Source organism: Ovis aries, chromosome 10, assembly GCF_016772045.2.
Source record: "Ovis aries strain OAR_USU_Benz2616 breed Rambouillet chromosome 10, ARS-UI_Ramb_v3.0, whole genome shotgun sequence".
NCBI lineage: Eukaryota > Metazoa > Chordata > Mammalia > Artiodactyla > Bovidae > Ovis > Ovis aries.
In genome coordinates, this window is record NC_056063.1 from 21,972,989 (window position 1) to 21,989,655 (window position 16,667).

Genomic DNA, 16,667 nt, shown 5'->3' on the forward strand with positions numbered 1-16,667 from the left:
CTTTGATCTTGGTACCCCTACACCCATCTTTAAGGAAAAGTCTCTTTTTAAGTCACTGCCGCCTGGAACCAAGTTCATTGCATTCCTCACTCTACTCCATCTCAGGACCACCTGGAATCTGTTGTCTAGGGTTGCCATGGACACAGGGTTCTTATTCTAGTACTGCCTTGTTAGCAGCAGCAGGTAAAGACCTAGTGTGGGGGCCTCTGGCTGAGGACGTCCCATCACACCCTCTGCCCTTTATGTAGCTAATGTTGCCCTTTCACCCTCACAGAGTAAGAGGAATAGAACATTTTACAGGGACAGATGGAGGGTAGGGGGAAGAGGAAGGATCGGGGGAAGGGTCAGGATGGGGGTCTTTGGGCCCGCTGACAGGAAGGCTTGCCTTGTGCTTAGCTGTGGGGAACACTAATTATCATTCATCTCCCCTCCCAGGGCATTTGCAGAGCCCCCCTATCTCACCCTCAGGGGTCATGGGCGTGGAGGGAGTAGGGGCACTAGGCTTCTGTAGGAGCAACTAACAGTAACTTTGTGGAATTAGGCTGAGATTGGACTTACCGCACTTGATCTGGGGACATTAAAAAATAGGAAAGAATGGGAAAAAGGATGCGGGGAGGGAGGCATTATCCTGAAAGGCAGCAGGAGAGAAATTGCTACCAGGATCTTGAGTAAAGTTCGCTCCTGCTTAGGAAAAGTACCCAAGTCACAAAATGCACCCCACCGCCCCGCAGCCCCAGCTCCGTCCAAGACGCACCGCCTCCACTAAAACAGCCTCGCCTGCAGGTAAGCAGATGCCATGCCAGCAGGGAGGGGTGGGGCCCCCCAGAACCAGGCTGGCTTTCCCATGGCCATCTGGGCTCTCGGGGCCACAGCGTCCAAACTTTGGGCTCCATACTCCCACTGCGCATGAGCTAGTGTCCCTCAAAGGTTTGGAATTCACAGATGGCTGGACCCCAAGCCTCAAAGTCAACATTGATGGACAAATTGGTCTGTTGTGGGGGAAAATTTCTGTTCTATTTGTTTATTTTTCTCTCCTTGCCCAGAATTGAGGGGCTTGTGGCACATTTCTCCTTGCCTCAGGTGGACATAATATTACTACTTGTTAACTTGGGGATGTATTAATACTTGGCAGTGGCTTTTATTCTGCGACTTACAGTTTTTGTGCATGAAATCTGCCCTGTGAAATGCTGAGGTTCCCATTTTTTTGCTTTCTCATTACTGTGATTTATACTACAGAGAATATTCTAGGATGGAAATATAAGTCACTCTGATGTAAAATTGGTTTGAAATGGTTTTGTTTCACTTTCTGGGTACCAGGTAGCAAGTGGGTATTTTTTTTAGAGTCCTGTGCTTGAGCTCCAGTCCTTTGGCCACCTGATGCAAAGAACTGACTCATTGGAAAAGATCCTGATGCTGGGAACGATTGAAGGCAGAAGGAGAAGGGGACGACAGAGGATGAGATGGTTGGATGGCATTACTGACTGGATGGACATGAGTTTGAGAAAGCTCTGGGAGTTTGGGATAGACAGGGAAGCCTGACATGCTGCAGTCCATGGGGTCGCAAAGAGTCAGATACGACTGAGCGACTGAACTGAACTGTGCTTGAGCTAAACTTAGATTTTATTGAACACACACACAAAATGTTTCCCTCTATCTTTTGAGCTAAAATTCTAAGGGCAAATGCACAATGCGTGTCTCACAGGATATATAAAATTGCACAGTATTGCAGATTTTGTATTTGTGGACTCAAGACTTCAGAAATGCTGATCCTTACCTAGTAAGTCCTATGTGTGACTTTCTTCCCAATTTGGGGGATATCATATGTGTTTTAAACATATCAAATATATAATGGATGTGTGCTTTTGCTTTTCTTAGATTAACTGTAGATTAAATTCAACCGTGAAACAAACCATGCAGGGAGTAAAGAAGAATTCTTTAAATGCCTGGCTCATGCATCCAGAAAATAAGTAAGTGATAAGATTCAAATTTGCTGAATTTTAAGCATAATTCTCAGCCCTTAATAGAATAGGGAATATACCTGTACCTTCTTTTATAATAAATGTAAACTGTGTGAAAATGACTTGGCAAATTCAAAATTTAAAGACCTTGTTGTATGCCTGTATTTTCCTTAAAAATACCACAGCTTAAGCAGTGTACCAGTAATAACATACACGTGGCAGTCATAGCCCCTGTAAACTTCTCTAGGGGTGACTGGTTGCCTTACTGGAGGAATTTCGGTCTAGGGTGGTGAACATTTCCAAGGGTGGCCACAACAAGGGCTTCAGTTGTTCTATTTCCTTGAAAACCTGAAACATTGCTAATTCCTGCAAATGCGTTTTTATTAGTGAGATTTTCCAATCCCGCTTAATGGGTGTTGGAAATACACAAATTTTTGAGATCCATGAATTGTAACTATCCATGAAGAAGAGATGTATTGAGGTCCAATTGCGGTAGTATTTGGGAAGTATCAGCATAATGCTTGGCACTTTTTAGTAAATATCATTTAAATATTTGTAAAGTGAACATTGGGATTACAGTTCAGCAATTACAAGGAGTAGACTATATCCATGTTATGTCATGGGTGAGCCTCAAACATTTTGTGAAGTGAAATGAAGTCAGATGCAAGAGACCGTATATTGTGTGATTCCACTTATATGAAATGTCTAGGAAAGACAAATCTATGGAGACAAAGTAGATTCACAGTTGGCTAGGGGTGGGAAGAGGATTAATTATAAGTGAACATAAGGGATGAAAATGTTCTATAATTGATTAAATCCCTGGATTGTACATTTGAAGAAAAATGTAAGGCGAAAGATAATTTCTTGGCATAATTTGGGGAAATTTATCTTTATTTTTTCTCAGCCTTTTCTTTTCCGTGTTTTCTCATTCTCAGATGTCTGTATTCCAGACGTTAGATACGGAGGCTAAGAACATAACCCATTGACATTCTGTTTATTCTTTTCTACTATTTTCTGGGAGCTTCTCAATCTCACTTTCCAACTCTATTTTGCTTTTGACATGTACCCAAACTACTTAATATCCCATGAATGGATTCTTTATATCCAACAATTCTACGTTTACACTTAACATTTCCTCTTGGGTTTTCTCTTTCTTTTATTTAATGATTTTATTTTTGACTGCACGGGGTCTTTGTTGCTGCGCGGGCTTTCTCTAGTTGCAGGGAGCGGGGGCTGCTCTCTAGCAGCAGAGCATGGGCTTCTCATTGCAATGGCTTCTCTTGTTGCAGAGCACAGGCTTTGAGGCACAGGCTTAATAGTTGCGGCACATGGGCTTAGTTGCTCTGTGGCATCTGGAATCTTCCTAGAGTTTGCTCAAATTCATGTCCATTGAGTCAAGGATGCTATCGAACCATCTCATCCTCTGCTGACCCCTTCTCCTTTAGCCTTTAATCTTTCCCAGCATCAAGGTCTTTTCCAATGAGTCGGCTCTTTGCACCATGTGGCCCAAGTATTGGAGCTTCAGCCTCAGTCCTTCCAATGAATGTTCAGGGTTGATTTCCTTTAGGATTGTTTGGTTGGATCTCCTTGCTGTCCAAGGAATTCTCAAGAGTCTTCTCCAGCACAACAATTTGAAAGCATCAATTCATACCGCCACCTTTAAGCTCTGGGCAAGGAAACTTGGGAGAAGGTAGTCACCCTAGGTTGTCATTTGGAGCTTAGGAGATGGGAGGGAGGTGGAGGGGAGGATGAAGTATTGCTCTTCGGCCCCTCCCTGTTTTCATCACCTAACCTAATGTTACCCTCTTTTGATTTTTCTTTTTAACACTTTTGCCTATTTATTTATGGCTGCGCTGGGTCTCGTTGCTGCACTCCGGCTTTCTCTGGCTGAAGTGAGCTTGGGCGGGGGGCCGTTTTTACCTAGCTGTGTGCAGGTTTCTCACTGCAGCAGCAGCTTAGGCTGCAGAGTGCAGGATCAGTAGCTGCGGAGCACAGGCTTAGTTGCCCTGAGGCATGTAGGATCTTCCCAGACCAGGGATCAAACCTGTGTCCCCTGCATTGGCAGGTGGATTCTTGACCACTTGACCACCAGGAAAGCCCTGCTACCCTCGTTTTATATTAACAATATCTGGGTAATTGCTACTGGTTTCTGAGAAGGCATTTATTGTCTCCAAGCAACTCAAGGGAAAGGCATGAACTGAACTTAAAATTTCCCCTCCCACCTGGCTACTCCAGACTGCCCCTGTCTGTCCACCAGCTAAGGTACTTCTTAGCCTTCCAGGGTTTGTGTTATTTCTTGGAATCCATACTTTCATTTGACTTTGGTATCAGTAGTTTTGGGCTATTTCTCATCTTGGATAGAAACCCAGCATTTCCCAGGGAATTATGGAAGTGTTATTATTTTAGAATCTTGAGGTGTTTTTGAAATTTAAAATATATACTGAGTTTTTGGGGCATGACATTTGAAGAAGGTAGGCTGCCTAAAACCCGCTATTTGTGAAATGGTGACTATTCAATACTATTTTCTGAAGTTGATGGATGCAAAGTGCATTTTCATGTGTCTTACTTTACACATGAGAAACTTCAGTTGTAGAGAGATTAAATTAATAAAGCCAGTGATTTGGTGGTGGGAAGTCTTGATTTTGGATAATATAACCAGGTGTGTTTTTGGAATAATTCAGAGAAGAATAAAAAGGAATCATTATAAATATGCTCTACTTCCACGTCAGAAAAAAAAAAAAATTAAAGTTTTATGTAGGCCATCCTTGACCTACTTACCTACTTACCTTTCTTCTCTACCAAATGGTGACCAAGGACAAGTCCTTGCCATTGGAATATTTGTCATTCTGGCATTTTATTTTTTCCTGTATCCCTTTACTAGTTATCAACTGGATCCATCTCCCCGTTCCTACACTCTCAGCTCTTTCTGGTTTCCCAAATTGATTCCCAAGTGTGTGAATGGTTTGCAAAATAGGAAAGAAAGGTTTAATAATTAATGCTACACCTCCCTTCTTTCCTTCTCTTTCCAGTATATTCACAAACACACATAGCGCAGATGTGGTCTCCAGAAGTCCAGTGCTGTACCCTGAAACTCTTTCTTCAATTTTTTCCATATTCATGATTTTACATTTCATGTTCTGAAATTCTATTGGAAAGAAGAAACTAATTGCCTTCCCTGACTTTATATTTTTGTATGTTGTTTTCACTCTTTGGCAGAGTTATGGATGCCTCTTTAGTTCCCTCTGACAGCGCTGACAAGAGGTGCGTGATGTGGGTGGTGAAAAAGTATTGGGAGTGTTGATGGCCAAGGAAGGTTTCTTTTCATAAAAGACTGGATATTCTTATAAGTAACTTTATTTAGGGGTCTAGATGGGAAAAAAGAGATCATAAGTGGGAGAATCCTTACTCACAGTCTTGTTTGTGACCCTGATTCACTAGTAGCCAAAACTCCTGGGAAACTATAAGAGTGTGTGTGAGAGACTCTGCTACAGAGCGCCAGGAGAGGAGGAAAGAGGCAGAAAGGAGCAAACCCTAATAGATCTCAGCTCTAGCCCTCACCCTCCAGGGCCCTGCTCCCATCTAAAGCTGGTGTCCCAACTGTAAACCCACCGTCATGATGGAGAGTCCCTGCCCCAGGCTTGTAGCTCTTTAATCCAAACTGAGGAAAGGACTACAGGATACGAGAAAAGTAAGGATACAGGGGAGGGACTTGATAATCGGGAACCTAGAAGGGGCTGGAAGATAGTAGACCTGCACAGTGAAGTTGAATTTTAAGTAAACGCAGCCTTGATGCAGTTAGACATAATGTTAGGTTTAGAGGTAAAGAATTGTACTTTGCCAGGCTGCTTAGACAGCCCTAAGTTCTCATTACAACTATAATAAAGCCCTGTTTGTAGTGAAAATTGAAATACTGATTGCCAAATAACTAAATTTCAAACAGATCTTTAGAGTTAAAAACCAGTTTACAAATTGAAGACTATTTGTAGCTAGTTAACTCTATGAAGTCATTTCGAGTTTGATGGTATGCTTTTAATTCCTTAGAGATAACTCAGCTGAACTGACATCAGGAACCCATGATGATACCATCTATGAAAGGTGAGGTATTTATTGAGGGGTGAGGGGTCCAGGAGGATGGGGTGGAGACATTTAGTCTTGGGATTATCCATGGCAATGAAGAATTTTCTGGACAACGATCTAGAATTCTTTCTATAAAGATAGGAATTTCAGTCAGTTATGTTTACTATGTATTTTAGATTCGAGGAATCGTTATTCAGATAAATTCATTATATCACTATTCCATGTAGACTATCTTTAATGAGATGTTTCTCTATCTATTGGTATTTAAAGTAAAATAGAACAATTCTTCTTGATGGTGGTAATGAAGATGTTAACTTCCGTGAAAGTGTTAGTTACTTGTGTCCAACCCTTTGTGACCCCGTGGACTTGCCAGGCTCCTCTGTCCATGGAATTCTCTGGGCAAGAATACTGGTGTGGGTTGCCATTCCCTTCTCCAGGGGATCTTCTCAACTCAACAGTCAAACCTTGGTCTCCCACATTGTGGGCAGAATCTTTGCCATCTGAGCCACCAGGGAAGCCCCTAAGTTTGGTAATTCATAGGAATAAGTCAGTGTGAAGTTTTGAAGGGCGGGAATTGTTGGTGGATATCATCATTGGGGAGATGCTTCATTCTTATGCTGAGGCAAGAAGAAAAGAGATAACTATGGAGAATAAAGATAGTGGCACTGAACAGCACCTCCAGTCAACTGCATCTAATTGACATTTATAGAACAGCTCGTTTAACAAGAGCAGAGAATGTTGGGTTGGCCCAGAAGTTCATTCAGATTTTTCCATAACAGCCTATGGAAAAGCCTGAACAATTTTTTTTGCCAACTCAATATATTCTGCTTAAGCTCACATGAAACGGTCCCCAATATAGATCACATTCTGGGACATGAAACCCACCTTAGCAAATTTAAAAGAAGAGGAATCACACAATATTTGCTGTCAGACCACAGTGAAGTTTGGTTCGGTTTGGTTCAGTTGCTCAGTCATATCCGACTCTTTGCAACCTCATGAATCACAGCATGCCAGGCCTCTCTGTCCATCACCAATTCCTGGAGTTCACCTAGACGCACATCCATCAAGTCAGTGATGCCATCCAGCCATCTCATCCTCCATCATCCCCTTCTCCTTCTGAACAAAGAAGACCAGTATAAACCTAAAAAAAGCAGAAGGAGATAATAAAAGAACAGAAATCAATGAGACTGGAATCAAAAAAGCAATAGAGAATATCAACAAAGCCAAAAGCTGGTTCTTTGAAAAGCAATAAAATTTGTATCTCTTTGGCCAAACTAACAGAAACAAGAGACAGAAGACACAAATTGCTGTTGTCAGAAATGAAGATGATCATGACTGATCACAGGACATTGAAAGGATAATAAAGGAATATTATGAACAACTCCAAGCCCACGAAGTTGATAACTTACATGAAATGGAATAATGCTTTAAAAGATATTACCAAAGCTCATACAAAGATCATCCTGAATAGGCCTGAATCTGTTAAAGAAATTGAATCAGTGACTAAACCTTCCATAACACACCCTAGGCCTAGATGGCTTCACTGGTCGATTCCACCAGACATTCAAGGAAGAAATGATGTCAGTTTTCTAAACTGTTCCAGAAAGTAGAAGCACGGAAGGAAAATTTAACTCATTGTCTAAAGTCAGCATTACCAAAACCAGATAAGAACATTACAAAAAAAAAAAAAAAAAGCATAGGACATAAGAGGCAAAAATCCTAAACGAAATGTTGCCAAGTTGAATCCTACAATGTGAATAAAAAATTTTATACCCAGACCAAGTGGGACTTGGATGGACAAGGCTGGTTCAACATTTGAAAGTCAGTCAATGTAATCCATCACATCAACAGGCTGAAAAGAAAATGATTGATGCAGAAAAAGCATTTGACAAAATCTAACACTCATGATTAAAAAAAAAAAAACACAACTCAGCAAACTAGGAATAGAGAGGAATGTTTTCAACTTGATTAAAAAAAAAAACAACCAGCCATAAAACCCCTACTTCTGCTGCTGCTAAGTCACTTCAGTCATGTCCAACTCTGTGCGACCCCATAGACGGCAGCCCACCAGGCTCCCCCATCCCTGGGATTCTCTGGGCAAGAACATTGGAGCGGGTTGCCATTTCCTTCTCCAGTGCATGAAAGTGAAAGTGAAGTTGCTCAGTCGTGTCCAATCCTCAGCGACCCCATGGACTGCAGCCTTCCAGGCTTTTCCATCCATGGGATTTTCCAGGCAAGAGTACTGGAGTGGGGTGCCATTGCCTTCTCCAAAACCCCTACAGTTCTGCTCAGTGGCTCAGTCGTGTCCAACTCTTTGTGACCCCATGAATCGCAGCACGCCAGGTCTGCCTGTCCATCACCGGCTCCCGGAGTTCACTCAGACTCACGTCTGTCGAGTCAGTGATGCCATCCAGCCATCTCTACAGGTAGCATCATATGTGATGGTGAGAAACTTTAAACTTTTCTGCAGAGACAGGTACAAGGCAAGGATGCTCCCTGCCCCATCACTCCTTTTTAACATCATACTCAAAATTCCAAGGAGAATTATAGTAATGAGCAATGAGAAAGAATCAAAGTATGCACAATGGAATGGAAACAAACGTCTTTGTTCACAGATGACATGATTGTCTATGAAGAAAAATCCAAAAGAATAGATTAAAAAAAAAACTTCTGGGCCTAATAAGCTTGTGTCCTGTAATCTTGTCTAATTGCTTTAATATATTGATACAAAAACTGATTACTCTCCCATATACCAGTAACAAACAAGTGGAATTTGAAATTAAAAGCAGAGAACCATTTAAATTAGAATCCCCCAAATAGATTTATACCTAAATATATATTTACCCAGTAAAATGTGCAAGATGTATATGAGGAGAAATAAGTTCTTATGAATGAAATTAACTAAATACATGGCAGAGACTTTATCTTCTGTAAAGGAAGTCTCAGTATTGTAAAGATGTTGATTCTTCCAAATTGTAGATTCAATGCAATCTGAATCAAAATCCCAGAAAGTTATTTTTGGGGTATTAGCAAACTGATTCTAAAGTTGAAACATGTATACTACCATGTAAGAAATGAATCGCCAGTCTAGGTTCGATACAGGATACAGGATGCTAGGGGCTGGTGCACTGGGATGACCCAGAGAGATGATATGGGGAGGGTGGTAGGAGGGGGGTTCAGGGTTGGGAACTCATGTACACCCATGGCAGATTCATGTCAATGTATGGAAAAACGAATACAGTATTGTAAAGTAAAAAAAAAAGAAAAAAAAATGGGAAGGCAAAAGACCCAGAATAGCCCCCACATATTGAAGAGCAAAGTCAGAGGACTGACAATGCCAACTTAATTTAGTATTAAGCTATGATAATCAAGACAGTATGATGATGGTTAAAGGAAGTCTAGAATTACATGTTGTGTGTGAACCATGTATTCTTTTTTTTTAGTTTTTTTTAAATTTATTTTTTAACTGAAGGTTAATTGCTTTACAATATTGTGTTGGTTTCTGTCATACATCAACGTGGATCAGTCATACGTGAATCAGTCACAGCACCAGGTTTGAGCTCCTGAGTCATACAGCACGTTCCCGTTGGCTAGCTATTTTACATATGGTCGTGCGTATGTTTCCATGCCATTCTCTCCATTTGTCCCACCCTCTCCTTCCCTCTTGTGTCCACAAGTCTGTTCTGTATGTCTGCATCTCCACTGCTGCCCTGCAAATACTGTGAACCATGTATCTTTTTAATCCTTTAGCACTGCCCTGAATGAATGGACATCAGAAACCTAGGAGGAAGCCACCAATGAAACATGAAATATAAATGAATTTTAAAGATCAGTACATTTTATGTGTACATGTATACACATATACTCTACCAATACAAACACAAATATATAAACACAAATATGGAAGAAAAAGAGGTGAAATTTTCAAATTCATTCTTAGGAGTATCTATGACAAGGTGTTTTGACATTGTTATTAAATCTTCTCACTGTAATACCTATTGGTAACTTTCTATCTTTCTTGAATCTAGTTGAATAAAAGAGGAGCAGGTCATAAGAGGAATCCTTCCTCCTAGTAACTACTAGCCAATTCTTGAGTCATTAACTTTTTTGACAGGTCAAATATATTTATTACAAATGTATATGGAATCATGTCTAGGAAAAATGAGATATAAGATTCCAAATAACTGATTTACATGTGAATTTTCTAAATTTCTAAGAGTTATCCAGTTTATAAGTGCAAGGGCAATTATAGCCAACCTGAACTAAAGAGGTTGCAGTCTACAAGTCTTGTGGTATCTTATTTTGTCTATTTTTAATCCTTTAGCATTTCCCCGAGTATATGGACAACAGCATCCTCTGAAGTACTCTCCAATGCAAAGTGAGCCATGATGAGTAAATACGTAATATGCACACACACATACATTCATAATACACATATACAGAGAGGTTGAGATTTGGATGTTCACCTTTAGGAGCATCCACGGGAACCCAGAGTTCCCTTGATATTGTTTCTGAAGTTCTCTCATGGTAAGATTCTATATCTAACATTCTTTGTCTTTGAAAAATTTTTGTTTTTTAATTTTAATTGGAGAATAATTACTTTACCATATTGTGTTGGCTTCTGCCATACATCAACATGAATCAGCCGTAGGTATACGTATGTCCCCTTGCTCTTAAACCTCCCTCCCACCTGTCTTTTGAATTGAAGTAGAAAAAAGATGGACAGGTCATAAAGGGGGTCTTTTAAAAATTTTTATGTTTATTTTTGGCTGCACTGGGTCTTTGTTGCTGTGCAAGGGTCTGTCTCTGGTTGTGGTGAGCGGGGCTACTCTTCATTTCAGTGCACAGGCTTCTCACTGAAGTGGATTCTTTCGTTGAGGAGCATGGGCTCTCGCGTGCATGGGTTCAGTAGCTGCGGTGCTCAGGTTTAGTTGCCTGGCAGTATGTGGAACTGTCCCAGATCAGGGACTGAACCTGTGTCCCCTGCATTGGCAGGCATATTCTTAACTAGTGGACCACGAGGCAAGTCCCAGAGGGGGTCTTTTTAATTCTAACGTTTCTCACCTTTGATTACCATGAGTGACACTCTACGAGACTGGGTTAAGGGAGGAGAGAAACTTTTTCAAGTAAGGAGGAATTAGTTGTGGACAGGGAGCAGAGGAATCTCCAGCAAAAGAATGGAGCTAATAGAACCCAGTTTGTCCATGACCCTCCAGAGCTTTTCACCATGTGAGACTGGTACCCCAAACCCAAACCCACATCACATAGAAGGGGCCCCTGATTTAGGCCTGCAGTTAATCTACAGTGTCTGAGAGCCAGGAAAGACAACCATGATAGGTGGGAGTTAGAGGGTGATGAAGGGACGCGAGAAACAGGAAATTATGTGGAGGAGGAGGGATGTATACTTGCAAATTGAAGTTGAACTTGAAAGAAGTGCCACCCCAAAAGGTTGCTGTACGTTGGGTTAGATTCAGTAGTAAAGAAATGCACTTATTCGTGAGTCATTAACTGTTTTGATAGGTCAAAAATATTTATTACCAACTATATAGAATCATTTCTAGGGAAAATGAGATATCAGATTCCAAGGAACTGATTTGTATGCATATTTCCTATGAGCCAGCCAGTTTAAGAGTAAGTTCAAGAGTAACAGTGGCAGATTTGAGCTAAAAAAGTAAAAGTCTGGAAGTCATATGATATCTTACTGTCTCTGGTTTTCATCCTTTAGCACTGCCCTCACTGAATTGACAGGAGCAGCATCTGCAAGATTCCAAATGGCAAAGTGAGATACAATAAATACATATATAATATGTACACACATATGCACATACATGCATAATATATCTTAATTATAATATATCTCTCTTAACACAGAGAGATTAAGATTTGCGATGCTCACCTTTAAAGCACCCATGGGGGTATAGAGTTCCCTTGATACTGTTTCTGATGTGCTCTCATGATGAGATTCTATGTGGAATATTCTTTGTCTTTTATAAAAAAAATTATTTATTTTTTGACTGTGCTGGGTCTTTACTGCTGCCTGCAGGCTTTCTCTAATTGTTGCCAGCAAGAGCTCCTCCTCCTTGTGGTGCGCAGGCTTCTCACTGCAGGGGCTGCTTTTATCGCAGAGCACAGACTCGAGGGCATGCGGGCTCCAGTGGTTGTGACTTACGGGCTTAGCTGCTCCAAGACACGTGCGATCTTCCTGGACCAGGGGTAGAACCCAGGTCCCCTGTGTTGGCAGGCAGACTCTTATCCACTGCACGACTAGGGAAGTCCCTATTCTTTGTCTTTTGAAATGAAGTAGAAAAGGAGACGCAAGACATGGAGTCTTCTTACTCCTGGTCTTAACATCTCAGTTACTAGCAGGCAAAGTCTTGGGAAACTATCTATCAGATTGCCCATGTCTGAAACTCTGCTGGAGTGGGTCGGGGGAAGAGAAAAGCTTGTCCGGAGCAAGGAGAATAATAGTAAATTTTAACTAGTAAGTAAGAGCATAACAGTGTGGACAGGAAGCAGAGGTGGCCTTAACAGAAAAAAATGGAGCTAATAGACCCAGATCTGTCCCTTAGCCTCCAGATTCAGCCACCACGTGAGGCTGATAATGCAAATCCAAGCCCATGATCACTTTGGATGGAGACTCTGACTCAGACCTGTGGTTACTTGACCGTATCTCGGGGCAGGAAAAACCAGCATGTTTCCTACAGAACACAGACATGGTCAGGAAGTTAGGTTGGTCAAGAAAGATGGGTACCTACGAAATGAATGTGAAATAAATTCCACCCCTAAAGGCTGTTATACATTCGGTCAGGTTCAGTAGTAAAGAACTGAACTTAAATCTTGAGTCGTTACCTTTTTAAGAGGTTTAAGATATTCGTTGTTGTTTAGTTGCTGAGGCCAACTCTCTTGCAACCCCGTGGACTTAATCTGCCAGACTCCTCTGTCCATGGAATTTCCCAGGCAAGAATACTGGAGTGGGTTGCTAGTTCCTTCCCTAGGGGATCTTCCTGACTCAGGGATTGAACCCTTGTCTCCTTCACTGTAGACAGATTCTTTACGGCTGAGCCATCAGGGAAACCCTATTAAATATATGTGACTTTTCATAAAGCCTCATTTCTGGGGAAATAACATACCAGGCCTCAAATAATAGATTTACACACTGGTTTTTAAAGGGTTATCTGGTTTGTAAGTTAAAGCTAATAATAATAACTAATAATTTAAACTAATTTGAACCAAAAGGTTTAATCTGGAAAATTATTTGGCATCTGACTATGTGCCTTTTTAATCCTTCAGCACTACCTTGACTGAATTGACAGCAGGAAAACCTACCACTGATGGACCTACCACTGAAATGTGAGATAGAAACAAAGATAGATTTAAACACAAGTGTTTAAAAAAACACATAAATGCAGAGAGAGAGCACCCAGGAGAGAGAGAAACAGAGGAAAGGGGAGAGAGGTTGCTATTTGAGAGGTTCATTTTTAGGAGTATTCATGATATAACAGCACCTTTGATGTTATTTCTGAATCTTTTCGCTGTAGCCTGTGTAAATATCTTTCTTATCTTTTTAAAAACATCTTGTCGGATAAAAGAGAAACAGGTCATAACAGAGATGCTTCTTAATCATCTGTTTCTCTCTCATTGTTTTGTCGCTAAGTTGTGTTGCTTTTGCGACCCCATGGTCTGTGGCCTGCCAGGCGCCTCTGTCCATGGGATTTTCCGGGCAAGAATACTGCAGTGGGTAGCCTTTCCCTTCTTCAAGGATTGGAGATTGAAGCCGTATCTCCTGCGTTGGAGAGCGGATTCTTTACTACTGACCCACCAGGAAAGCCCCTTTTCTTTCTTAGGAGCAGTCAAACCCCCTAGGAAGCTATCCAAATGCCTGTGTGAAGCTCTACTAAAGTGGGCCAAGAAAGGAGAGAAACTTATTTTGAAGCAAGGAGAAGGTTGTACTCCTGAAGGGGCTCAGGTGTCAAGAAATACCCATAAACTTGATCCATTCTCCCCACAGGACCAAGATTTTCATTATAATCATATAAAGCCTGGTTAACAGGTTTCAAATGACTGATTAGAGTGTTATTTTGGGGACAACTAGGTTTTAAATTGTAGTGTGTGTGTGTATCTGTGTCTGTGTGTGTCTGCGCGTGTGTCTTTGCAACCCCATGGACTGTAGCCTGTCAGGGATCTTTCTGACTCAGGGATTGAACCCGGGTCTTCTGCACTGGCAGGCAGATTCTTTACCACTGGGCCACCTGGGAAGCCCAAATTGTAGAGTAATTGTAGGTAATCTGCAGATCCCTGGGTTGGGAAGATCCCCTGGAGAAAAAAATGGCAACTCACTCCAGTATTCTTATCTGGAGAATGCCATGGATGGAGGAGCCTGGTGGTCTGTAGTCCATGGGATTGGTGCAAAGAGTCAGACAAAACTGAGTGACTAAGTCTACTATTCTTTCTGTAGTTAATTTGCATTTAAAAATAAGTCTAGGGAGACATGTAAAGTCTTACTGTGTGCATTTATGATCCTTTAGCTGTGACCAGAGCAAGGTGAAAAAAGTAACTTATCCTGAGTCCTTCAATGAAAGGTGAGATATATATATAGATAAGAGTAAGGGGTGGGTATTGAGATTTGTGAAATTTATGCTGAGAAGCAGCTACTGGCAATACAGAGTTAACAGGACACTTTAGCTAAGATTTTTGTTTGTTTTTTCCAGCCTCAACATGCTACTTTCTTTTGTGGATCTATTTGGGGGAAAATAAACAGGTCATAAAAGGAGTGTGCTTACTGCTGGTCTGTTTTCTTACTGTTAGTTAGGATCAGCCACAGCCCTGAGGAAAGTATCAGATTGCCCATGCATGGGCCAGGAGAGGACAGGAGAAGGTCTTGGTGGACAGAGAGCAGAGGGGAGCCCTTAGCAGGAAAAATATGTATCTCATAGGTCCTTCCAGAGCTCTGCCTCTGTGTGAGGCTGGTAACCCAAACCCACCATTGCGTTGGAGGGAGCCCCTGCCTTGTCTTGACCGTATCTCAAGGGCAGGAAAGACATCTATGATTCATGAGGGGTTACTGGACAGTGAAGGGACTTGAGAAGGCAGAAAATGATAGAACCAGTGAGATGAGTACCTACACACCAAAGGTGAATTTTGAAGCAAATTTCATCACAAAATGGTGTTACCCTTGGGGATTGGGTTCAGGGGTAAAGTACATACATTTGATGTATTAAGTTTTTCCACATGACTAGGATTTTTCATTACTGAGATATAATGTTCATTTCTACAGAAAAATGAAATACCAGGTTTTAAATAACTGATTAGAATGCTATTTTTCAGATAACTAGACTATCAATTGCAGAGTAATTATAGCTAACTTGTATTTAAAAATCTATAAAACATATGGAGTCTTACTTTGTCCATTTTAATCCTTTAGCTCTGTCTTGTGTAATATGAGAGACATCGATGAAAGGTGAGATACAAATGGGGGAAAGGGGAAGGAGGACAGTGGAATTCATGAAATCCAATTAGTCAGAGTCCCCATCTTAGGCAGTCTCCTGATTCCAGGAGAAAACAAGATATCCATATGTGAAAAGTAGGTGGTGCAGGGACCCAGGTTCCAAATGGCTAAGTAACATAAATATATTAGAGCTTAATCAGTTTTTAAGTTCTAGAGCAACTGTATCCAATTTCAGCCAAAAAAGTTAAGTCATTTGATGCTAGGTTCATTTTTAACGTTTTATATTGACCTGAATAAATTGACATCAAAGGTCTTTGACTACTCTGTTATAGCTTCTATTTCAATGACAGTGCCATCCAAGACTGTTCAGATCATTTACCTGGGCCAGTGCTCTCTAGAGAGTATTAATCTCTCAGTCTACTTAGAAAAAGTGAGAAAGGCAGAGATTTATACAGACTTATAGTGACGGAGGGAGAAATACAGATTTGCAAAATTCAGTCTTGGAAGGATTCTTAGGAATACAGAATTTTCTAGACAATAATTCTACATTTCTTTCTGTAAGATTGGGTCTTCCAGTGAGCTAAGTCATGTTGACTACCCTTTAGATTTAAGGAATTCTTTTTGTTCAAGTAGATTTTTCACATCACTCTTCCACGCAGCAAGTCTCTAATGATGTATTTTTGCATTTGTTGGTGGTTGAAGTATAATAGAACAGCTGTCCAAGATTAGTGATGCTGATGAAGACATTGACTTTCTCAATCCACAACAGTAAGTCCATTTGAAGTTTGGAGGAAGGGAGCTGTTGATGGATTTCTTACCTTTTGGAAGATGGGGCTCATGCTGAGGTGAAAAGGAAAACTGTGGCAAGATGGCAAAATGTTTGGGACAGAGGGTAGAGAGTATTTGAATTTGCCTATAAGTACCATGCTTGAAAAAATATTTCTACATATTCATAAGTGGAATATTCTTCTAGTTTTTAAATGTGGACATATTCTCAGTAGATATGAATTGTCCTACAAAATTTCTTAATCAAGGATCCAGAACGCTACTTACTCTTCAGTTGTGTTCCTTTCTCATTTTTGTTGAAGTGAAGTAAAGTCGCTCAGTCGTGTCGGACTCTTTGTGACCCCATGGACTGTAGCCTACAAGGCTCCTCTGTCCATGGAATTTTCCAGGCAAGAGTACAG

The 16,667-nt window shown here is 41.0% G+C and overlaps 1 protein-coding gene across 1 annotated transcript in view; it reads left to right on the plus strand.

The window, feature by feature from the left end:
* Window positions 1–16,667, plus strand: part of LOC101107613 (phosphatidylinositol 3,4,5-trisphosphate 3-phosphatase TPTE2-like) — a 64,071-nt gene that overhangs the window by 1,998 nt on the left and 45,406 nt on the right. The window contains exon 2 of the mRNA XM_060394381.1: window positions 1,876–1,967. Within this exon, the coding sequence (XP_060250364.1) occupies window positions 1,912–1,967 (56 nt within the window). The 5' untranslated portion in view covers window positions 1,876–1,911. The remainder of the gene's footprint in view (window positions 1–1,875; window positions 1,968–16,667) is intronic.